This window comes from Oncorhynchus masou, chromosome 9 (genome assembly GCF_036934945.1).
Source record: "Oncorhynchus masou masou isolate Uvic2021 chromosome 9, UVic_Omas_1.1, whole genome shotgun sequence".
Lineage (NCBI taxonomy): Eukaryota > Metazoa > Chordata > Actinopteri > Salmoniformes > Salmonidae > Oncorhynchus > Oncorhynchus masou.
In genome coordinates this window covers 63,936,964-63,961,808 of record NC_088220.1, presented here as the reverse complement: position 1 = coordinate 63,961,808, position 24,845 = coordinate 63,936,964, and the positions used below count along the sequence as shown (strand labels likewise).

Below are 24,845 nucleotides of genomic sequence, written 5' to 3'. Positions count from 1 at the left end.
GTGTCAAGCTTATGGGCATGTGGCAGAAATGTGTAGGTGATGTTCCTAGGTGTGAGAAGTGTACGGAAGGGCATGAGACAAAGAAATGTGTAGCATTGTGGAAATTAGTGGTATGTATTCATTTTAGGGGTACCGATGGTGCTGGGGTTCAGAAATGTCCAGTGCGAAAGAGGCAGGTTAAGGTTTCCAGGGTTAGAGTAGTGTAGAAGTTGTCATATGCTGAGGCAGTGAAGAAAGTAGAGGAAGATGGGGGAGGGATCCTGAAAGGAGTGATGTGAGTAGTAGATCTGTACCAGTACAGAGGGATAAACCAACAAGTGGTATATGTTTCAGTAATATTGGATTATTTTGCATTCATAGCAATGGCTATTAACTGTACTGTAGGGATGGAAAAGTAAGTCACAGAAAATGTAGGTTGTGGTGGCAGCTGCAGAGTTATTTGGGTGTGCGAGACTTGACGTCAGAAGAGCTACAGGGTGTGTTAAGTGGTGGTGTCCCATCCTTTCAGACTATTTAAATAGTGGCGTATGTTTTTTTTGTGAGTGTAGTGTTAGATGGTAGGGTATTTATTTATTTTCAAGTAAAGTATAGGGGAGTTATACTCCAGTGTAGTAGGTGGTGGTAATGCAACGTTTTATTGGATGCCAACTGCCGTTAAATTGTATCGAAGAAGAAGAAGGAATCACATGAGCGCGCACGGAATAGGGAAGGGGGTCATGTGAGTTATCGGATTCAAAACATCCTCGGCTGGCTACTTCTTTCCTGTTACCCAATTAACCGAAGTTGCTTCTGAAAGAGTGAGTACACTTGTGCATCCATTCAAATAGAACATACGAATTTATTTGGGACTCAGTATGGAACCAGACGTTTTATAAGTTACTGTCACAGGTACGTGAGGAGCTCATACAAGCTAAGTTAGCTAGCAAAATAAATAGGGAGCTAAGTTAGGTAGACAGCTTGCAGCTAGCTAATGAAATTGCTAGCAATCTTTTATGTCTTGTATTTTAATTTAGCTAGCGAGTGTCTCGCTGAATGCATTTCAGTTTGTGTATGCATTATTATAAAGTTTCGTAGGACTCGGAGACTGAAATGGAATAGTTTTAGTTAGTTAGCTCACTAGCTAGTTACAACACTGACATTGCTAGTACTATACCAAAGATGGTGGATACATGAAGGTAGTTAATTAAGGCTATTTACCATGGATAAAAACTATGGAAAAAAACTATGTATCACAGACACTAAAGCAATGGCACCTGAGTATTGTCTACTTAGCTATTTATTTACTTTCATTGAACTAGAAAAAAACAGCGAGTGGTGTCTCGCTTCCTCTTCTGTCTCTGGTAGCAGTCACGTTTAGTAATGTCTATGCAAGACTGGTTACTACTACATGCAGCGCAAACTGCCTTTGGCCCACACTCCAGTACATTAGTTGGCGGTAACGTAATGCACCAACGTTGAATGCCAACCGCCGAAAAACCCCACCAAAGAAGGATTTTAACTTTAACATAACTACTGGAAAGCAGTGCTCGGCAGGCGGGGCAAACAACACTGGCAGTCTCCTAGCTCAAGGTTTCTCTAAACTCGTTTCGGGGGGCCCCTCTAGGTGCACGTTGTTTTTTTTCCTAATACTAGACAGCTGATTGAAACAATCCAAGCTTGATGATGAGTTAGTTATTTAAATCTGTTGTATATTGCTTGGGCAAAAACCGAAAGGTGCGCCTAGGGAGGGGCTCCAGGACCTAGTTTGGGAGACCGTGTCCTAGCTAGCTAGCGGTCTCAATGGGAGACCCTGTCCTAGCTTGCTAGCCGTCTCAATGGGAGACCCTGTCCTAGCTAGCTAGCAGTCTCAATTAGAGGTCGACCGATTTATGATTTTTCAACGCCGATACCGATTATTGGAGGACCAAAAAAGCAGATACAGATTAATCGGCCCGATTTATTATTTATTTGTAATAATGACAATTACAACAATACTGAATTAACACTTATTTTAACTAAATATAATACACCAATAGCTTCAAATAAATATTGAAACATGTTCAATTTGGTTTAAATAATGCAAAAACAAAGTGTTGGAGAAGAAAGTAGAAGTGCAATATGTGCCCTGTAGGAAAGCTAACGCGTGCACCCCGCCAACTAGCTAGCCATTTCCCATCGGTTACACCAGCCTAATCTCGAGAGTTGATAGACTTGAATTCATAAACAGCTCAATGTTTGAAGCATTGCGAAGAGCTGCTGGCAAAACTCACGAAAGTGCTGTTTGAATGAATGCTTACGAGCCTGCTGGTGCCTACCATCGCTCAGACTGCTCGATCAAATCATAGACTTAATTATAACACACAGAAATACGAGTCTTCCGTCATTAATATGGTCGAATCCGGAAACTATCATTTCCAAAACAAAACGTTTATTCTTTCAGTGAAATACGGAACCGTTCCGTATTTCATCTAACGGGTGGCATCCATCAGTCTAAATATTGCTGTGACATTGCACAACCTTCAATGTTATGTCATAATTACATAAAATTCTGACAAATTGGTTTGCAATAAGCCAGGCGGCCCAAACTGTTGCATATACCCTGACTCTGCGTGCAATGAACGCAAGAGAAGTGACACAATTTCACCTGGTTAATATTGCCTGCTAACCTTTCTTTTAGCTAAATAGGCAGGTTTAAAAATATATACTTCTGTGTATTGATTTTAAGTTAGGCATTGAGGTTTATGATTAGGTACACATTGGAGCAACGACAGTCCTTTGTTGCGAATGCGCACCGCATCGATTACATGCAACTCAAGACACGCTAGATAAACTAGTAATATCATCAACCATGTGTAATTATAACTAGTGGTTATGATTGATTGTTTTTTTATAAGTTTAATGCTAGCTAGCAACTTACCTTGGCTACTTACTGCATTCGCGTAACAGGCAGGCTCCTCATGAGGCAGGTGGTTAGAGCGTTGGACAAGTTAACCTTAAGGTTGCAAGATTGAATCCCTGAGCTGACAAGATAAAAATCTGTCGTTCTGCTCCTGAACAAGGCAGTTAACCCACCGTTCCTAGGCCGTCATTGAAAATAAGAATGTGGTCTTAACTGACTTGCCTCGTTAAATAAAGTAAAAAAAAAAATAAATGTTTTAATCGGCATCCAAAAATACCGATTTCCGATAGTTATCAAAACTTGAAATCGGCCCTAATAAATTGTCCATTCCGATAAATCGGTCGACCTCTAGTCTCAATGGGAGACCCTGTCCTAGCTAGCTGGGAGTCTCAATGGCCGTAGTAAGTGATGCGTGGCATGTAGACAGTTCTCGTCTTATTTGGCTAAGCTCTGCTCACATGACTCTACTACTGCTTATCCAATGGCTCAGTGGGAGATGAAGTATAATAATAACTAGCAGCTGTCACTTCATATTCCTTCATTTTCCACTGAGCTTTCACTTGCTGCACTTGGGTTGATTAGCTGCCTGGATCAATTTATTTCCTTGAAAAGCCATTAGATAGGCAGTAGGAGAGTCACTTGAGTAGAGCTTAGCCTAACGAGTGAAGTTGACAACCTCGCAGCTCAAATTTTATTTGTCACATGCTTTGTAAACAACTGGTGTAGACTAACATTGAAATGCTTACGGTCCCTTTCCAACAATGCAGAGAGAAAGATAACACAAGGAATAAATACACAATGAGTAACGCTAACTTTATACAGTACCAGTACCGAGTCGATGTGCAGGGGTACGAGGTCATTGAGGTAGATATGTACATATGGGTAGGGGCCAAGTGACTAGGCAACAGGATAGATAATAAGCAGTAGCAGCTTAGCTATCATTCATGTCAGCAGCACCACCCCTGGACAAGCTCACTCGTTAGTTTTACTGTATAATGAAGTATATTTTTATATGCAGATTTTTATTTAAACCATTAAAACCAGGTCCATCTTACCAAAATTCTGTTTATATTCTGTTTCAAATGTCTTCACAGGAAACCTTGTCAGTCACAACCCTGCTCCTACAGGTCAGCGCTTATGCCTTCCATGGAAGGGTGAGAGAGAGGCATCCTCTGGGCTGATAGTGAGGAGGGAGTGGGACGACAGCAGGACAGTGTGACTCCCCTGTCTGTCACTCCTGTCTGTCAGGTCTGAAGAGTAGGTCACCATGGAGTGGCTAGTGTCGGCTGTAGAGAAGGACCTAGGGGTGGACCGTCGGCAGCTAGGTCCAGGGCCCCGGCCTCAAGAGCTGGTGGCCCTGGTCCCCACCCGCTGGGTGATGGGCCTAAGGGAGAGGAGGGTCATCCGTTGTGCCCGTTCAGAGAGCGCTAGTGAAGCAGAGATTCGCACTTACCTCCAGTGCTCCCTTGTGAAGCTGCCTCCTGGCTGGACCCGAGTGTGCATCCAGGGCCTAAGGAAGATCAAGCTGAGCTACAGGCTGACAAGGGACCCAGGCTGCCAACTAGTCTCCCAGTCTTCTTTCATGAAGACCATGCAGGGTGTATCACAACGTAATTTCAGGTATTTTTCCAATTTTAATGGCATAAATACTTTAATTGTGAAATGTTATACAGTATTTTAAGAATTTCAATATAAGTTCTAATGTTAAACTCCTAATAAATTAATTGTAAAATGTGACCCTCAAAATGTAATACATTTATGGATATGTCTAATAAAACATGATTGAGAGTCTCTACTGTACTCATATCTGTTTTGGTCCTTTCACAGAAATCTGTGGTGCGATGCTCATCACAGCCACGTGCAGCCCTATTCAGGGGCTACAGAGCAGATGCATGTAGCAGCCATAGATGCAGTGCGCCAAGCGCTGCAGAAGCTCTTCTGCTCAACATTTGTCTCCATACCCGTGTCGCCATCCCTCTCCCCTGCCAGAGATAAGGACAAAGACAACCCATTATCCCCAAGCAGCTCCTCCTCTAAGCACCCCTCAGACCAACTGTGTCCTAATGTCCTCCCTGCTGAGTGCCTACTAGAGTCAGCAGAGATGCTCTACGTGGTTCTCCCATACACCCAGTACTCACTCCATGACATCGTCACCTACAGCCCAGCCAAGCTGGCCAACAGCCATGCCAAAGTGCTGTTCATCCTCTACCAATTACTGATCGCGTTGCGGGCCTGTCAGGCATCAGGGCTGTCCTGTGGAGAGCTCTCCCTGCAGGACATAGCGGTGGACGAACAGCTCTGCAGCCGCCTCAAGGTCACCCTGGCCCATTATGAAGTGCTGGGGGAAGACAGAGAGGCTGAATGCTATGTTACTGAGGGACAAGTGCCAAGAAGCATCAAGGCGAGGGACCAGGGCCAAGGTGTGTACAGTGACTGTGATAAGAGGCTGTGCAGAGATTGTTTTGATGAGCTCAAGTCCTTGGTCCTGGACTGGGTCCATGGTAGAGTCAGCAACTTCCGCTACCTGATGGAGCTGAACCGGTTAGCTGGACGGAGGGAGGGAGACCCTAACTACCACCCGGTCCTGCCCTGGGTGGTGGACTTCACTGTGCCATATGGGAGGTTCCGTGACCTCAGGCGGTCCAAGTTCAGGCTGAATAAAGGAGACAAACAGCTGGACTTTACCTATGAGATGACCAAAGAAGCCCTTGCAGCAGCGGTGGCTAATGGAGGTGGGGCAGTCAGTATTATAGGAGACCTGGGTCTGGGTGGATCTGTAGGTGCCGGTGGTTCAGGGCAGTCTGAACACCTACACGTGCCCCATCACATCTCAGACGTGTTGTCAGACATCACCTACTATGTCTACAGGGCTCGGCAGACACCCAAGTCAGTGCTGTGCAGCCACGTCAGGTCTCAGTGGGAACCGAACGAATACCCAGCCAGTATGGAACGCATCCAGAGCTGGACCCCGGATGAGTGTATCCCAGAGTTCTACACAGATCCCTCCATATTCCGTTCCATCCACCCTGACATGCCAGATCTGGAAGTTCCCCCGTGGTGTAACTCCTGTGAGGAGTTCATTGAGGTTCACAGATGCCTACTGGAGAGCCGAGAGGTGTCTCAGCAGCTGCACTACTGGATAGATCTGACGTTCGGCTACAAGCTCTCCGGTAAAGAAGCCGTCAAGGCCAAGAATGTGTGCCTGCACCTGGTGGACAACCACACCCATCTGACCAGCTACGGGGTGGTCCAGCTGTTTGACCAGCCCCACCCGCCCCGCCTTGCACCTTACCAGTACTCGCCACCTGAACCCCCTCTCCTGGGCCCCGCAACTCTCAATGTGCCACCTCTACAGACCCCACCGCTAGATGCCATGGTGGACGGAATGGTCCCAGAGGCCATGGGGTGTGAGTCCAGTGGCTGGACCATGGTGGACCGAGATGAAGAACTAGAACAAGGTATGGAGGCTCTGGACTCACTCAGTGGAGGGATCTCTACTGGCACCTCCACTACCACCTCTATTCCTCTACCTCTCATCAGCACCGCAAGGTCTGGGGGGAAGACTGGAGGAGAGCACCCAGCCATGGTGGTGTCCCAGTCTCCCAGCTCTTTCCCTGGGGAGGGGACAGCAGGTAATGCCACCAGTGCCCTGGGCTCTGGCATACGCAGTGCCATGCTACAGAGAGGGGGCATCATAAACAAGAAGCATGGAGAAGGGAGTTTGAGTGGTGCCACCAACACAGAGGACTTGAAGATCACCCTGCCTGAGGGCTTCAGCCCCCTTCAACCTCTGGAAGAGCTGGAGAAACTTGACAACTTCCTGGTGAAGAGCCTGCATGCACAAGTCTGGCACCAGTCTGACTCCAGGAAGGAGAGGACCGGACCTCCACAATGTCTCCCCTCGCTAGCAGTACTCTACCAGAGGGACATGCAGGCTCTTGGTGTCCTCATAGCCGAGATCTTCTACTCGTCTAAACTGCGGGGTGTGAAACCAGGCACTCCCCTGAGTGAGCGCTTCCAGGCTGTGATAAAGCTATGTTCGGCCAGCCTGCGTGACGTGCCCTTGCCACTGCATCATGCTCTGGAGACACTGCTACATCTACGCCAGCACTCCTCCAAAGCCAAAGTAGAGAAACCATGTGGTCCTCGACCTCTTCTTTTTAAATACGACCCCATTTATGAGGGTCTCCCGCCCCCAAACCCCTGTCAGTTACTGAGCCCCATCCTCTCCCCATTGCCTTTCCCCACATATTTCCCTGCCCTGCACCATTTCATCTACTCCTACCATTCCAAGATGGAGACCACATGCAGCCTTCAAGGTCGCGATGTGGTCTTCCACCTATGGCAGCAGCTGGAGACACTGTTACAGGGAGTCATCACAGCTGAGGGGTTGGAGATCCTCCTGCCCTTTGTGCTGGCGCTCATGCTAGAGGAGTCCACTGCTGTGTATGCTGCCTGGTACCTGTTTGAGCCCATCTCTAGGGTACTCGGGCCTCGAAACGCAGCCAAGTATCTCCTGAAGCCCTTGGTCAGTGTGTATGAGAACCCGCGGTGTCTCAGAGGTCGCTTCTACCTCTACACAGACTGCTTTGTTCTGCAGTTGATCGTCAGACTGGGTCTGCAGGCCTTCCTGTCCAGCCTCCTGCCACACGTGCTCCAGATCATATCTGGCTTTGAGAGCTGCAGCTCGGGCTCTGAGCCCCAATGGGAGGCCAGCAAAGGCCTGAGGGGAGGGGCATGTGACCTAGGAGAGGAGGAGGAGGACTACCAGGAAGGCAGGCCGTCCTCAGGCTCTGTGAGTGGGAAGGTGGGAGGGGGCAATGGAGGGGCTGGGGGTGTAGGAGTGGGGGGAGACCCAGGGCTGGTGGACTACTCCTCAGGTATCAGCCTCAATGACCAGGTGTTCCTCTCAGAGGGGGAGGACTTCCAGAATGGCTTCTATGTCAACAATGGAGCAGGGGGAGCCACTGGGGAAACTGCAGAGCCAGAACTCAACAGCAGGAGGCAATGAGCAGGACCAGGAGTCTTTGAGCGTGGGGAGACTGAGTGACAAGAGCAGCACTAGCGAGGTCTCTATCGGAGACGCCGACTCCACTCGGGACCGAGCCAGTCTGAAGTCAGCTGACAGCAGCCAGGACCTGAAGCAGGCCAGTGAGGGAGAGGAGGGAGGGGAGCTGGAGGAGGAGACTGAGGAGGGGAAGGAGAGGGGGACAGGGGAAGGCAGTGGTCCCAGCCTAGAACTGACTCTATCTGGCTGCACAGAGGAGACAGTGGCCACCCTGCAGGGAGAGTTTGTCAATGGCATGGAGCTGGAGGACGCACAGAAAGACATGGTGGAGGATGAGCATGACTCTTCAGAGGATTCGGAGGAGAAAGAGCACAAGATCCTTCTAGGTGAGATTCTACTGACATACCATAACCACACTGTGTGGTGTCTCAGACACTGGAGCTTCCTGCCAGGGATGTTGGACTCATTGTCTTGCTGGCCACTGTGGACCACAGGATGTTGGTGGCACCTTAATTGGGGAGGATGGAATTGTGGTAATGGCTTGAGTGGAATGGTATCAAACACATGGTTTCCATGTATTTGATTCCATTCGCTCCTTTCCAGCCATTATTATGAGCTAACCTCCCCTCAGCAGCCTCCACTGCTGTGAACATGTAGGTTGGTGTGTAAGCACTGAAGACACTACCTGTGGTTTGGTTGTAGCCCTTGCCAATGTTTGATGATGGTTTTGTAGACTAATGTGGCTTCACTGTTGAAGGGTCTGACATGCATTGCTCCCGAGTTAGACAGAGGTATAGAATGCCACCTTGGGTCTGCCTGCTCAGCGGACACAGGAGAGGACACAACATGAACAATTGTAACTATTGTTCAATTCATCCTGTTTGTTCAATAAATCATGTTGAATGGGATTTATTAAACAATAGTTAATTGTTTGCGTAAAATTTGTGTTAAATTCACATCTGTTTTACCTGCATTCTGTCTTCAGATCCCATACCTGGCTCTCACTGGTTGTCATTCTGGCATCCAAGGATAAAATGACAAAGAAAAAAGGCATTCAATTTTGAGAAGCAATTAGGCCGATTTGCTCCAAAGTGCACTTGAAAGACATTCCACTGTCGCAGTCTGAAATATACCTTACCCCTTAATGTTTGTAGCAAATATCAGATGTATGAATGCCTAGACTGTTACTACAGATCTTTTTACTCTACCATCAAAGTAGTCTTGCTATAGTGTCACCCCAAAAGTAGTCTTGCTATAGTGTCACCCCAAAAGTAGTCTTGCTATAGTGTCACCCCAAAAGTAGTCTTGCTATAGTGTCACCCCAAAAGTAGTCTTGCTATAGTGTCACCCCAAAAGTAGTCTTGCTATAGTGTCACCCCAAAAGTAGTCTTGCTATAGTGTCACCCCAAAAGTAGTCTTGCTATAGTGTCACCCCAAAAGTTGTCTTGCTATAGTGTCACCCCAAAAGTTGTTTTTTTTTTAAAATTATATTAAATAGACCTAATGTTCCATTGTTCACAATTTCAACTTCTAACGAGAGTTCCAGTAAAATAATCTTTGCCGTTTGTGTGGGGATAAAAAGGTTTTCGGACTGACAGTAAACAGTCATATGATATCAACCCAATCTGTGGGTGAAAATGCTCGTTGGCCATGAAGTTTCACTTCTTTATGTTTATAAAATACATGTTTCCTAGAAAAATAGGATTCTTCATGTTCTGGATCGTTCAGTGCGGTGTTGCTCTAACACATCATTAACATATCAGTTGAGACAGCTGTTGAGGATTTTGCATTTTGTGGTAATCTTCAAAGTTGTTTTCTGCGGGTCGCAAAAAGATAAGTTATCATGACACAATCTGAATAAAATATAAAAGGCTTTGAAAATATAACGCTTGTTATGCACTCCGTTGACAGATCAGAGATACGCTTGTTATGCACTCCGTTGACAGATCAGAGATACGCTTGTTATGCACTCCGTTGACAGATCAGAGATACGCTTGTTATGCACTCTGATATTTCAGAGATACGCTTGTTATGCACGCCGTTGACAGATCAGAGATACGCTTGTTATGCACTCCGTTGACAGATCAGAGATACGCTTGTTATGCACTCTGATATTTCAGAGATACGCTTGTTATGCACTCTGTTGACATTTCAGAGATACGCTTGTTTTTGTGAAATCTTCTAAAAAGAACAGGAATTTCAAATGAACATAAAGCATAAACTAAAATATGAAAATACTACATGTAATGCCTAAACATAAATATCAATTTTACCTCCTTTTAATTTTTATGCTCTGCTGATTGGAGAAGAAAGATGAGTTCAATGGGAAAGTGAGTCTGTCCGGTAGCCACTAGCTGAAATTCTTGCACAGAATCCAACTTAGCTGATGCGACGCAATTTCCCTGAATTATTATAATTTTTGGGGGATTGATTTAGTCACAAATTCTGGCCCTCCTACTATAGATTATCTTAACATCTACAACTGTTTTATGTTGATGTTCTCTCACGTCACTCCTTGACTACAATAGATGCATCATACACTGCCGATGATAAGCACCTTTTGGTTTGCAGTAGTGCTCCCTTCAGTGTACGTCCTATGGTAACAGATTACCTGTGTTCTCTCTTCAGCTCCTCCACCTGTTTCTCACTGTCCCTCAATTTAGCCTCCATGTTTCTCAGCTCCGGCCAGATGTCAGGGCTGGTACTTTCAGTCCCTTTCACCCTCCCTCCACGATCCCCCTGACCCCATGCCCCAGACAGACCAGCAACACCAACAGAGTTACAGCGGCACCCTTCATTCTTAAACAATGCCTTGTCATGACATCTCTACAGTAGTTTACTGAGTGAAATGCTTTATACACATTCAGAAAAGACCATGTTGAATGCTACAGTGCTGGACTTTGCCCTGGACAAATGTAGCCTGAATTCCAGACTTATTGTTTTGCTAACAATATGCTCCTTCTATTCTTTTAAGCCGAGTGGAATGTTTTCACAAACACTTAAACCCAGGCTATGAAAAATGAGTGCTGAACTGAACTTTACCCCACATGAACAGGCATGGCAGCAGAGTTCAATTTTTAGTTGCTCAGTGTGTTTTGATATCTCATCCCCCACTGGGAATGGGCTTTGGCAGAGGCGATGGGGATTTTGTTAGGAGAGATTGGAAATCTTTTTCCTCCAGAACTCAAATCGATGAGCAAGAGATTTGGTTCTGGGTGATGAGAATATCAATTGTCAATATTGTGTTGACTGTATTTAACTGATTTCTCTCTACAGATACGGTCTGCAAGACAGTTAGATGGCTGTCTGCAAAGCTTGGACCAACAGTGACGTCTCGCTATGTGGCCAGGAATCTGCTCCGGCTGCTCACCACCTGCTACATTGGTGAGTAACTGATCAAGAGTCGGCACTGAAACTACAGGATTTTAAAATACTGAGGAGTTTGCTGTAACGGGTCATACATACTATATTACAGAAAACACCAAGTCACAGCACTCTATTGTCCTGGTTGAGTTATGACACAATCAGCCAGTTCACACTTGAAAATAAATGTGATTGTGTATACTACAGAGATCCTTATCAGTTAAGATATCCATATTAAATCAGAGATTGTCATTCTGTAGTGCCTACTGATGGAAATGGCTGTGTTTTTCCCCTCAAGTGTATGCACTCTCTCGTTTCCCTCTAACCAATCAGGCCCGGAGAAGCACCAGTTTGTGGCTCCGGTGGTGTCGGAGGAGAGCAGCCTGGAGAGTGTTGGGATGGGCAGTGTGTATGAGAAGAAGCCTGTGGTTGGAGACCAGACAGCAGGACCAGTTCTGGACTGTCTCATCTACATCGCACACCTCTATGGAGAGCCTGTACTCACCTACCAGTACCTGCCCTACATTGGATACCTGGTAATACTGTCTTTTATTTCATTGCCCTCGCTATGGGTGCATCCTAAATGGCTCCCTATTTCCTTTTTGCCTGACTATTTTTGACCAGTGGCTGATGCCATTTGAGACGCAATCTATATATACTTAGTTTTTTATGGTAATAAGCTTCAGTATTTCCTGAGAGCTCTACACAGTCTCACTACTCTCGAGGTCATTCCTCTATATTGGCTCACAGTTGTAACCCTGTATGGCATGTTTTCCCCCCAGGTGTCTCCCCCTGTGTCCTGTCGTCTGAACACCCGTAAGGAGGCAGGTCTGCTGGGTGCCGTGGTTCTGACCCAGAAGATCATTGTGTTTCTGTCGGACTCCACCCTCATGGACATGCTGATGAAGATCAACCAGGATGTTCTGCTGCCCCTGCTGGACCTGCTCACCTCACCCAGGATGGGGTGGGTAAACCGCATGCACACTAACAACTCAACAAGATCTTATAGCTTCCCTTGGGAATTCAACGTATTCTGGATGAACGTCTCTGTTTTCTGATGCATTATTTCCACATGGTCACAGGGTTAAGTTTAGGTATTCATTCTGAGTGGTTATGACTATGGTTTGGGGAAGGCTTAAAACCAAATCATTAAAACAACGCGCTATTAACATCATGTATCGCGTATTCTCACGGCTTGCGAGAGCATTGTGAACTGCACTAGTCAAAGCAGTGTGCTCTGGCTTGGAGCACAATGAGTTCGCTGCTGGTGCCTGGCAATCGTTTTTTAGAAGGCACATAAAAACATTCTAGGAATTGAGGTCTTTCTAGTGGTCAGGTTGGACAACTAACCCTATGGAACGGCTCACCTAGCCCAGGATGGTTAACCTCATGCACCTTAATGCACCTCACAACACTCTAAAGGCACTTTTTACTGTAGTTTCCATTTATATACCAGAAGTTTAATGTACACTTAACAAAAATATAAATGCAAAAATGTCAGACTTTACTGAGTTACAGTTCATATAATGAAATCATTCAATTTAAATGAATTCATTAGTCCCTAATATATGGATTTCACATGACTGGGAATACAGAGACCTTAAAAAAAAGGTAGTCTGTATCTAAAAAAAAAAAAAAGTCTATCTAGTGTAACCACCATTTGCCTCATGCAGTGCAACACATCACCTTCACATAGCTTTGATCAGGCTGCTGATAGTGGCCTCCCACTCCTCTTCAATGGCTGTGCGACGTTGCTGGATATTGGCAGGAACGAACACACTGTCGTATGTCAATCCAATGTCAATCCAGAGCATCCCAAACATGCTCAATGGGTAACATGTCTGAGTATGCAAGCCATGGTATAACTCTAACATTTTAGATGCCGTTGGAGGTGGCTTATGGCAGAGAAATTAACATTTAATTATCTGGCAAAAGCTCTAGTGGACATTCCTACAATCAGCATGCCAATTGCACGCTCCCTCAACTTAGAGACATCTGTGGCATTGTTGTGTGACAACTTTTTGATATGCCACACTAGGTAGATGGATTATCTTGACAAAAGAGAAATTCTCACTAACAGGGATGTAAACAAAAAACATTTTCGAGAAATAAGCTTATTGTGAGTGGAAAATTCTGTGATCTTTTATTTCAGCTCATGAAACATGGGACCAACACTTCATATGTTGTTTATAATTTTTGTTCAGTGTTACATTGGACCTTGGAGACGGAAAATTATTTCCCCACATAAATTCACATAGTGTTACATTGAGCTGAAATAGACAATATGAAACAGTTCTATTGAATCTGCCACTGTTCTGTCCTCAGGTTCCCCAGTGGAGTGCAGACACGTTCGGCTGTGTGTCTGAAGACCCTCAGCCTGATGGCACTCATTTGTCTGCGCATCGGCAGGGAGATGGTGCAGCAACACATGGTAGAAACCCTGAAACGCTTCTTCACAGTCTTCTCCCTGCTGCAGTGCCTACAGGGACAGGTATACACTTCCCTTACTGGAAAACAGGCAAAAATGTTTCAGTGAAGTTAGGCTGGTTAAAAGCCAGAAAATTCAAATGTATTAGTTTTGATATGTGAGCTCGATCTTTTAGCATATGTTAAATGGTGAGACTTTTATTTCATTCCATTGTTTTGTCCTCTCCTCTGTGTGGTGTAGATGGAGAGTGCCCCCCGCAGGGAGGTGGGAGAATACATCTTGTTGGATGTGCGTACGCCGGACGGGTCAGAGGTGACGTGTGAGCTGGGGGTTCTGGAGGAACTGCAGGCCGTGTTTAATCCTGAGATGGCATACGCCTCCTACATCCCCTTCTACTGCCTCATAGGTGACACACACACACACACACACACATACACAGACAGGTAGACACACACACACACAAACCAGTTTATAAATACATACAATCCATCTTAAAATCTGAATTCTACATGTTCCTTAGATGTCCTTAATGGTACTCAAAGCATTGTGTCCTTTGGCCCTTCAAGGCGATGTAGCGATCCGTAAGCTGGTTTCCAACCATGAGCTGGTCTGGAGTTTGGCCCAGTCCTACCACTCCAAGGTGAGCCCTGGCAGTCCTAATGCCAACCCCCCAGCAGGTTCCAAGGACAGGGTAGAAATGCCCCCCACCACCTGCTCCATTGGCCCCTCCTCAGGTCTGGGACGCCATGTGGGCCGCAGCCCCTTCCCTGCCCCCTACAGCTCCTCTACACCCCTGGGCTCAGACACCCTTCCAGAGTCAGGCACCTTCGGCAGCCATCTGGTGGGCAATCGCATCCAGGTGGCCCGTGACTCTGAGCCAGGTTGTGGGAGCCCCAACCTGGGCTCGTTAGACAACTGGGGACACCCCCGGCCTAGTCATACTCAGCCTGTCATCACATCTGCCTCCACTTTCACCACTCCATCCCTGGGCCCCTCCTTCTCCTCTTACTCCTGGATGGTGGGTCCTACCCCCGAGGACAGTGCTCTGAAGCAAGAGCTCCCTCGCAGTGGCCGTTCCCTGCAGGGCAACTGGCTGGCCTACTGGCAGTATGAGATCGGTCTCAATCAGCAGGATCCCCACTTCCACTTCCACCAGATCCGCCTGCAGAGCTTCCTGGGCCATTCGGGCGCGGCTAAGTGTTTGGCACCACTGGCTGGAGAGGACTACTTTCTGTCTGGCAGCAAGGACAAGACGGTGAAGCTGTGGCCCCTCTATAACCACGGCGATGGGACACGGGAGGTGGAGCCAAGGCTGACCTACACGGATCATAAGAAGTCTGTGTTCTATGTTGGCCAACTGGAGGCGCTCCAGGAGGTGGTCAGCTGTGACGGCACCGTGCACCTCTGGGACCAGTTCACAGGTCAGTGGGGAGGAGACCTGTTGAGTTGAATCTCTGATTCTGTTCTGTTGAAGTACACAATGTTTTCTATTTAACAGAGTGATTTTTATTTTAATACCACTACATATTTAATAAGAAATTAGGTAAATAAAATGTGAAAGCTTCTGAACATACAGTATTGGGAAATAAAGCCCTTTCTGTGTGTGTCCAGGTAAACAGATCCGCTCCTATGAGGCCCTGGATGGAAAGAACCCCATCACAGCAGTGACCACCATGCCTGCTCCTCACTGTAGTGTGGTGTTTGGCAGTGCAGACTCTGTCCTCCGCTTCATCGACCCACGCAAACCAGGCCTGCAGGTACCTACCAAACCCAGCTGGAGAATAACTACCCTGCTCACTTCTTCCCTGTTTATTCTCCATCCTTTTTATGTTAATCTCCTGGTCTGGTCAAAGTAGTGCACGATCTAGGGGATAGTGTCATTTGGGATGGATCCATGATTTTCTTTCTATCCCATGTTATTGATCAGTGTAATGGAATATAATAGCTTTTGCCTATTGCTACTTCTCTGCCTATTCTTGGCCTGCCAAAGACTATAGAGCACTCTTATTTATACACTTATTCTTATATTGTCTATGGCTTTCCCTGTGTGCTCCCTTTGGACAGCATGAGTTCCGGCTGGCGTACAACAACGTGAGTGCCGGTCTGATCCGCTATCTGGCCGTAAGCCCTGGAGGGCGCACCGTGGCTGCAGGCTTCTCCTCTGGCTTCATCGTGCTGCTAGATGCACGCACAGGCCTGGTGCTGAGAGGCTGGCCCGCTCACGAGGGAGACATCCTGCAGATTAAGGTGGGTGTAGGTGTCTGTGTGTATTGGTAATTTCAGTGACTATGGCTAGAGCAATGGTTCCAAATAAATGCACATTCATGTTCCTGTTGAATAGTGATTATTTTTTACTGCGGTTAGCTATTGGATTTCACCAGCGGCATAAACAAAGAGTATTGAGAGATATAAAGTGGACCTTGTCTCCTACCACTGACTGCTCCCACTCTCACAGTCAGTTATTTGGCCTGCGGGGCTTTGGTACGTAATGGGCCTTTTCCCATCAACATGTTTCTGCTGCTAGACATGCTGTCTGCGTCCCAAATGGCACTATTCTCTCCCTTTGGGCCCTGGTCAACAGTAGTGCACTACACAGGGAATGGGATGCCATTTCAGACGCAGGCACTATCTCTGGCCAGTCAGTCCTTCACATGCTCCTCAGGGAGTATGTAGGGCTATGAAATGTTCAGTGGTCAGTCAGCTGATATAAACAAGAGGCAGAGTTGCAGCTTACTCTTTTATTCTGCTTTTGCATATTGGCGGGGGTGGTGAAATTTTAACATGAGTCAAGTGACAGTTGTACCCAGAGGGTTTGTTCAGAAGCAGTCAACAAAGCACTAGAGCTGAGCAAACTTGATTTAGCCCTGATTGGTGGGGTCAAGGATTCTCTGGCTTTAGAGGCTCAAGTTCAGGTAAATATGGACAGGAGTTATTCATTAAAAATTCTATACTGAGTCTCACTGGTCCATCCAGAGCTGCCCCTTACTCCTCATTGCTGTAATATTTATGTATTACTCTCAGTACTCCCATATTTGAGGTGCGCCTTTGGCGGGGAAACTCTTCCATCTAACACACCTCAATAGCACTGATGCTAGAAATGTCCTGGCAAAGAATATTAGGACACACGTGCTCTTTGTCTTCTAGTTATGTAAGTGTGGGTGTGAGCGTGGCTTGGTGTTTGTGTAAACACACACGATGCCCTGTTGTCTCTGGCTGTGGTATCTGACTATGGACCTGTGTATTTTGCAGGCTGCTGGGGGAAATCTGATCATCAGTTCGTCCACTGACCACACTCTGACCGTGTGGAAGGATCTGGAGCACAAGCCCCTCCACCAGTACAAGTGTCCCTCTGACCCGGTCCATGCATTCGACCTGTACGGGGCAGAGATCGTGGCAGGTACCTTGGCCAACAAGATAGGGGTGTACTCCATGATGAACATCTCTGCCAGCCCGGCCAGCAGCACCAAGCTTAGCTCAGAGAATTTCCGTGGGACTCTCACCAGCCTGGCTGTGCTGCCCACCAAGAGGCTCCTGCTGCTGGGTTCAGAGAACGGGGCCATCAGGCTGCTAGCTTAGGGGCTAACGCATAACGCACTGGCTCAGCTAGCTATAGATTCTGCTGTTGACTTTTGCTGAAGGTGTCCTATTCCTAAAGCCTGTATCCTGAGCCTCTCAGGTCCTCCCTGTGTGGGATCGAGGCTAGACCCACTGAGGCAAGTGGTGGGGGTCCTCAACGTCCTTTTACAAGGGTGAGGGAGAGAGGAGCACCAAGACAGTAGTTATGAGCCTCTAACTGAGAGCACTTTGCTTGTCTTCTCTGCTGTAGTCAACGACCAAAATAAAGATTACGTGTTATGTCACTGTCGAGGATAGATCTACCGTACGGGGCAACGAAACACTTGATTATGACCATCTATAGATCTTATATTATGAAGAAGATTCTTATCTGTGACTAGGTCAATATTCTGTTCAAAAGAATGGATCTGAGGAACTGCTCAGGAAGGTGGAGCCTAAAATGACTCTGATGTAGTGTTTGCCCTTTCCAAATAGATGCATACCTACCAACCAAAAAGACTGACATTTCACACACCCAAACATACCATCATTCTCTCCCTGACATTAGATCGCACCAGATGCACTGAATAACTATGCAGTATTCGTAGATAAAATAAATAAAAATGTAAGTCTGTTTGCCATGTCTTTCTAAAGAAGTAATGCTTTCTCTCACCTTTTATTTAATTTAGAAAAAAATGTAAACCTACACAAGACCTTTTCATTTGACAGTGTGCATCTTCTCCAGCTTAAGGCTTGACGAGCGGGACGGCGGTCACAATGTGATTCAACCTGTTATTGCTGTGTGCCAAGGTCACATGGTCAAATCCTACTGCACAATAAGGAGCTCCATTATCAAGCTATTCTCATATATCACATTTTAAGATTATTTTACAATGAATCAGTTGTTTAATATTAGTGTTATTTCTTCTGAAAAATCCTAAACCATGTTTGCCGAAAGATTAAACTGTTGATAGAAATAATCAGTTTGTGTGATATAGGCCTAATTAAAGAATGTTGATTTGATCTAATGTATCATGATGAAACCAACTCAGACATTAAGCAAGCAATGTGTTTGGACTCTTGTCCATAACATAGACTAATGAGCATAGCCAAGACACAATTTACTTTTATAATGTAATAAATATGCCTTGTATGTAATCACAAATTGGCAGTGTAAGAAAAGAATGGCAAGAAAAAGCCATGAAAAAATCTGTATATTAATTTGTGATCAAAACTAACTCCTGATGTATTTTCAGTACTTAGGCGGAGGCATTTGTTATCTGACCGAATTTTGTATGTACCTTTGTTATCCTGTTGCCAATGTTTTCACTCTTGTTCTTGGTCAACCTTCAAGACAGTCTACTCTGCTCACAAGGGTGTCTATGCTCTTCTTCACTTTTATGACGTGCATTACCATCCTTGACCTCAACACAGTCCTATGGTTGATTTTAGGAGAGAAAGGTCAACCTTGACTCATCCATTTGTTTAACAGGCCACAAGTGTCACCATGTTCCCACGATGCTCGCTCACTCAGATTGTTTTTATTTTATGTTTCCTGTGACTTTTCTATTCTAATCATAAAACATGTACTTTGTTTTCAAAAGGAATCAAGTACCACCTTGACATTCAGAAAAAGGTCAAACTGATGTCCATTACAACATTTTGATGAGAAGTACACAAAGTTCTTATTTTATTTAACAGGTTTAATAAAATATTACCTACACAATGTGCTTGTTTCAGGTTAAATCAAAAATGTCTGTTCAATGTCAGTCTTCACCAAATCTTACTCTCTCATTATTCTCTCTGTTTCAAGTGACTGAGTGAGCAATATTCTTGGTTTTTATTGGACAAAGTCCCCTCTTGATTTTTGTAGAAAAATGCCTGTCAGCTCAGCTGCAGTCATGTGATCTGATAACACCTACTGTTTATGTTGAGTGGTAAAAAGATTTGCCTTATGCAGTGGAGCAACATTAGATTTGATCAGGTTTGGAGTTGCTCCATACCCAGATGGCTACTTCTTGTACGTACACTTGGGAATCAGCGATTCCATCCACATGACTTTTTATCTGCTTTTATTTATTGTCCCACACACACTGTGACAACTCACTAATGTAATCAAGCCATATGACGTGTTGCATCACACCTCGTCCTAGTGTTTCAGTCTGCAGATTTGCCAGTATGCTTTGATTCTCAAAGTGTCCGGCTCTGTCAGGCTCACTGTTTGACCCCTGAATCGGTCTCAATATTTACATTTACAAACAAGTAGTGACATATATGAAGCACAGATCAATGAAAGTTGAAATTTAACAGCCTGCTGAGCAACTGGCAGTATTTTGCAAATGAGAATTCTGCCATTGCACGTTTAGTGTGTATGTCGCTCTCTCTTTTTAGACAGGATAGCAGGTCTCCCATCTTCATTTTGTCAAGGTAAGATCAAACATTTGGGAATTTATGTTATGGCTTATGATTTATCTGACTTACACTTTCATTTATTCAAGTCTTAATGTTTCAGCTAAACCTTTGCCTCAGTGTAATAGTAGTAGGCCTAATAGTAAGAGATAGTTATAGTAATAGAGTAACACTTGAGGTTGCCCCTTGATTGTGTGTTCATCTAAACCAAATATCACCTAATTTTCCGTTCAATTGCCAACAGTTAACATTTTGTTTTCCTGTTTTTGGTCTGTTATAAATAAATAGCAAGTAGTTCATGTACTTGGTCATAAAGTATTAAAGTAAATCCCCTCAATGTGTATTTGTGGCAAGGCTTGCCATTATGTAGATACGCAGCTAGCTGGTGTTCTCAACTAACCAGATTTACCAGCTGCTGGTCTTGCTAACCATCTTTACCAGAACAAGAAAGCCCAAAATGTTACTGTTTGTACTGAGTCACCATCTTTCAGGTGGTCTCTTTAAATTAAGAATCCAGGTGCCATATAGAGAGGGAGAGATGGGATTATGTACTTCTAAATTAAATGTGCATCACAATTTATTTTTTTATTTTTTTCTGTTTAACTACAAGTGTGAATGTTTTGTATGATATACCTTAGTAAATACATGTTTTCTTCAAGGGAATAGTCTGTTTTGTAATGTTTTCTATTTTAAAAGGAGATACACTGCTGTACCATACTAAAGAAGTTGATACAACAGTTTTTTGTTTGTCATTGCGAAAGACTATTATCTATCCTAAATGTCAGTTTCCTGTCGTCCTTCAACTGTGATTCGTTCCATTGACAGGAATTGAATAGGCCAGCCTTATTGGGTAATAGCTTGTTACCCTCTGTTGTTTCAGGCTGGCTGTTCATGGACATGGACCTTCGTCTACTATCACTCCTGTTGTTCTGTGTCTGCAGACAAGGACTAACTGTAAAGCACTGAAACTAATCATCCACATCAATCGTGACTGCTTTTTCTGAAAGATGTGCAACATTCTCATATCCCTGTTTTTCCCTTCAAGCAGAATGGAGAAGTGTCAAATGATGCTCCAATCCCTCTGGTCCCTCTCATCCCATTGATGCCCAGCCACCCTAAAGAGGTCTGTTGCCAAAGCAGAATACACAGCTTGCATACCCTTCATGTGCCGTTTCACTCTATATTCTCTTAACCCAACACAATCCACTCTTCCAGGAATCAGGGACTTCAGCCCCTAGTACACAGGAGCCTCCAAACACAAGTCCCACCTCATATACGTGCACCCCACCTCCCCTCGTAACGACCAGTGCCCCAGGTGGGAGCTCGTCTGAGGAGGATAATCAGCAGCAGGATGGGGGTTGTAGGGCCCAGGCCCGCAGGCCAAAATCCAGGCAGGCCTTAGCTGGTGCCATTCAGAGGCTGGGCATGAAGCTCTTGGGCCAGATGAAGACAGGACCTGAGCAGCCCAATGTCATCATATCCCCCCTCAGCATTTCCCTGGCACTCTCCCAGCTGGCTCTGGGTATATAACATGTTCTGTTTTTGGTGTTTTTGTAGGAGTGATTAAAACGTTTTAGAAATGTAGGTGTTGTGCATCTATGCTCTTTCAGTATCAACTGTACTTGGCATGGTTTACAGTACCAGCATCACAACCTCTTTTGCTCTGTCCCAAATGGTACTCTATTTCCTATATAGTATGCTACTTTAGACCAGAGGACAATTAGACTCAACATAACCTGTTAGGTACTTGTTTGCTGTAAATGTTGAGAGCTCAAGTCAAATTGGATTCATCACGTGTACAGTTTAGAGCAGGAGTAAAAGGTGCAGCTAAATGCTTGTATGCTAACTCCTCAACGTTGCAGTCCAATAATCAATAACACAATCAATAAGCTGCAGCATGTTGCATCATAATCATGTCTATCTATGTATGCCTCTCAGGAGCCATGAATGAGACAGAGGAACTGTTGATGCATCATCTCCATGGTGACACTCTGCCCTGCTACCACATGTCTCTACACAACTTCCTGGAACGCCTCCGCAAGAGCGACCTGCAAGTGGCTACACGCCTCTACCTGCAACCAGGTCAGTGTTCACTGCTTCAGGGTTGGGGTCAATTCCATTTCAATTTCAGTCAATTCAGCAAGTACACTGAAATTGCAATTCTCTTAAATGCTTTTCATAGAGGAACATTTGGAATTAGAATTGTTTATTTCTTAATAACTGCGGTGGGCTGGATCAGGATCTTAAACAAATCTACTTTGAAACAAAAGTATCCACCTCACACATGATGAGGAGCTTAATAAAGAAGACGACACCTGTACCATGTCAGATATGGAGTTGAAATGTCATTTTGAGTTTGCGTCCCAATATTACACTTCATATACATCACAGAAGAGTGAAGTATAACAAAATCACATGGAAACACCGGATTTTCAACGTTTTCGACAAAATAATGTGCATTGATTATGAAATTATAAAAAATATGATTAACATTCCACCCATGAGGCCACCAGAGTGCGATTTGGTCATTTGACTGCCGATAAGGGGTTGAAATGGAATTGACCCCAACACTTCACTGCTTACTTGAGTAAGAGGGTTAGGAAGTTAATGGAACATAAAGGAAACGGACCTGGAAATGGAAGGAAGATAAAGACAATAGACACATATTAGGCTTGAGTGTACAGAAGTTCAAACAAGTGACATTGAATGAAACAGTACTTCAAATGGCCAGATATAAGAAAGTACTGATGTGTTACTGATTTTATGACTTCACAATAACATTATTGAAAGAGTCTTTTGATGTCTATTTCAGGGTTTGAGCCCAAACCAGAGTTTGTTCATCAGTCTCAGGATGTATATGACTCAGAGCCAGTGACCTTGGAAGGGCTGGCTGAGGTCAACGAGTGGGTAGAGAGGGCCACTAATGGAAAAGTGACCGACTTCCTGACCAGTCTGCCACCCAATCTGCTTCTCATGCTCATCAATGCTGTTCACTTCAAAGGTTTGTCATAGTATCTATATACTCAATTCACAATTATATTTCATGTCTGGCATTATCAGTATGTCTTTCCTTAAATGCTTTTTTCTAATATTATCTCCATAATCACCCATTTGTCCTAAACAGGAGAATGGAAGGCTCGCTTCGACCCACGATTTACCTCCAAAGATGTATTTTACGTTGACGACAAGCACATGGTCAATGTTGACATGATGATGGGGCCCAAATACCCCTTGAGTCTGCTCATTGATAATGATCTGGAGGCTCAGGTAAGACTCTCACTCCCTCTTGTCCCCTCCTGCTTGACCATTTATGTTTTTCATACTTTCACCACCCATCACTCTCTACATGTAGTACATACCTGTATGCTATATTATATTTAAGATATGACTCCCAAATGGTATTTGCCTCCTTTTTTATGACATATTGTCTTCCTTTTGTCCTTTCTCTCTTGGAATTTCTCTATTCACCCTCCTATTTTCCTGAGTCACAAAATTGTTGCACACTATATTACCTCACTTCATAATTGTCCTCATCTTCCTGTGCAGGTGGCTCGCTTCCCCTTCAAGAATCAGATGAGCCTGCTGATAGTGATGCCCATGAATGGCCAGGTGAACGTGTCAGCCCTCACAGCAAAGCTCAACATCTCTGACCTGTACAACCGCCTGCCCAGAGAGAGACCCATGCAGGTCAAGCTGCCCAAATTTAAACTGGACTACAGCCAGGACCTGCAGGAGGCTCTGACCAACATTGGTAAGTAGTAGAGGATCCATAAGCAGACGAGATGAATATGTGAGGTAGGTATACTAGTGAAAACATTCATACTGTAGATAATAAGGCTTGAAGCACAAGAAAAGGTGAGATAAAGATTTTTTTAAACAATTGTCCATCTTATTCTTCAACAAAACTGTTGAAAACTTGAGAACTGACACTCTTTCTCGTATACCTAAGTGTGTGATTTGTTCTATTCTCAGGTATGGGGGAGTTGTTTTCTAGTCCCAACCTGGCTGCCATAGCTGAGGGCCCTCTGCTGGTGTCCAGTGTGCAGCACAAGTCCAGTATGGAGATCACTGAGGAGGGAGCAGAGGCTGCTGCAGCTACCAGCCTGGTCATCTCACGGTCCAACCCCTCTTTTAGCCTCAACCAGCCATTCTTCTTTGGCCTCATGGACGATAAGACACAAGCACCAGTCTTCCTGGGCGTCATCACCAACCCTAACCCTGGAGCTCCTGCTATGCAGAGTAGTGGAGGGTCTGCCAACCTAGATAAAGTACACTACCCCATTGATGACAAGAATGACAAGCATTATAGTCACTCTTTTGGTGGGCCACCCAAGTAAGCCGAAACCTCATTCAATGAGGGGAGAGGTAATGGTCTTATCTATTGACCTTGAACTGTACTGCTGTCTGTCAGAGAGGAAGCAAATCCAGATGAGCAACTCAGATGTATGACAACAGCCCAAGTTATCCAAATGGTCAGCTGGATTGAAATGTAACCATTTTTCAAAATGTGAAACTTTTTTTTTTTAAATACAAATACTTTTTTATTTTTTCTTTATTTTTATTTTAAATACACAACACACTGAGGTGCCCCACATTCTCTAATGAAGTTTACTGCTGATTAAAAATACTAGTATTTCTATCTGATGTTTTGGATTAAATGTATCATGCAAATGCAATATTGTGTATTAGGCTACATGATAAGACATTAAACATGTCAAAATCCTATGTGAGTTTTGGACATTTTTGCCCTGATTCATACTTTTTTCATAATTTATGAGTGATAAACATGTCCTATCAATGATTTAGGTCAACTCTGTAGTGATTTTGTATGTCTAAATTAGAAGAAACCAACAAATGGATATGAACAAATGATCATTTCATGTCCAGCTTATTCTGTCCAAACTTAGGTCAAGCAGTCAGCCAGTGGTTGTAGACTAGAGACATACACAATAATCCTCACAAACATTACAAAGTGCTTATTCCCTTATATTTACTGTTAAATTCTGGTATTTTCAGAATTCAAATCATGCCACGCAAATCCAGGTACGCAAACAAATGACCTAATGATCACTGAACTGCAGCTAATCAGAAAACCCACAAGGTGGCGATATAAGATCCTTTGAGATCAGCTCAGGGTTCGTCAGTGATCCTGGATCCTATGGGTCTTATGTGGTGGGAAAAAATATGTATAATTTGTAACTAAT

The 24,845-nt window shown here is 44.7% G+C and overlaps 2 protein-coding genes across 3 annotated transcripts; both read left to right on the top strand.

The window, feature by feature from the left end:
• Window positions 1–701: 701 nt before the first annotated feature.
• LOC135546463 (WD repeat-containing protein 81-like) lies at window positions 702–18,960 on the top strand. Its single transcript, XM_064974899.1, is given in 13 exon segments — window positions 702–797; window positions 3,973–4,498; window positions 4,706–7,846; window positions 7,848–8,272; window positions 11,163–11,270; window positions 11,583–11,785; window positions 12,032–12,213; window positions 13,575–13,740; window positions 13,918–14,083; window positions 14,244–15,098; window positions 15,289–15,434; window positions 15,742–15,924; window positions 16,927–18,960. Coding segments are annotated over 12 exon segments (6,255 nt in total). The 5' UTR covers window positions 702–797; window positions 3,973–4,145; the 3' UTR covers window positions 17,254–18,960.
• A 459-nt stretch (window positions 18,961–19,419) lies between these two features.
• LOC135546465 (alpha-2-antiplasmin-like) lies at window positions 19,420–24,366 on the top strand. 2 transcript variants are annotated; one of them, XM_064974900.1, is made up of 9 exons: window positions 19,420–19,659; window positions 20,499–20,595; window positions 20,690–20,764; window positions 20,857–21,163; window positions 21,580–21,723; window positions 22,454–22,642; window positions 22,766–22,908; window positions 23,188–23,392; window positions 23,614–24,366. In XM_064974900.1, exons 1-9 carry the CDS (start codon window positions 19,604–19,606, stop codon window positions 23,976–23,978), a joined length of 1,581 nt encoding a protein of 526 aa, XP_064830972.1. In that variant the 5' UTR covers window positions 19,420–19,603; the 3' UTR covers window positions 23,979–24,366. The 2 variants fall into 2 exon arrangements, with proteins under 2 accessions (XP_064830972.1, XP_064830973.1); XM_064974901.1 differs by having other exon boundaries at window positions 19,421–19,659; window positions 20,522–20,595.
• Window positions 24,367–24,845: the final 479 nt, after the last annotated feature.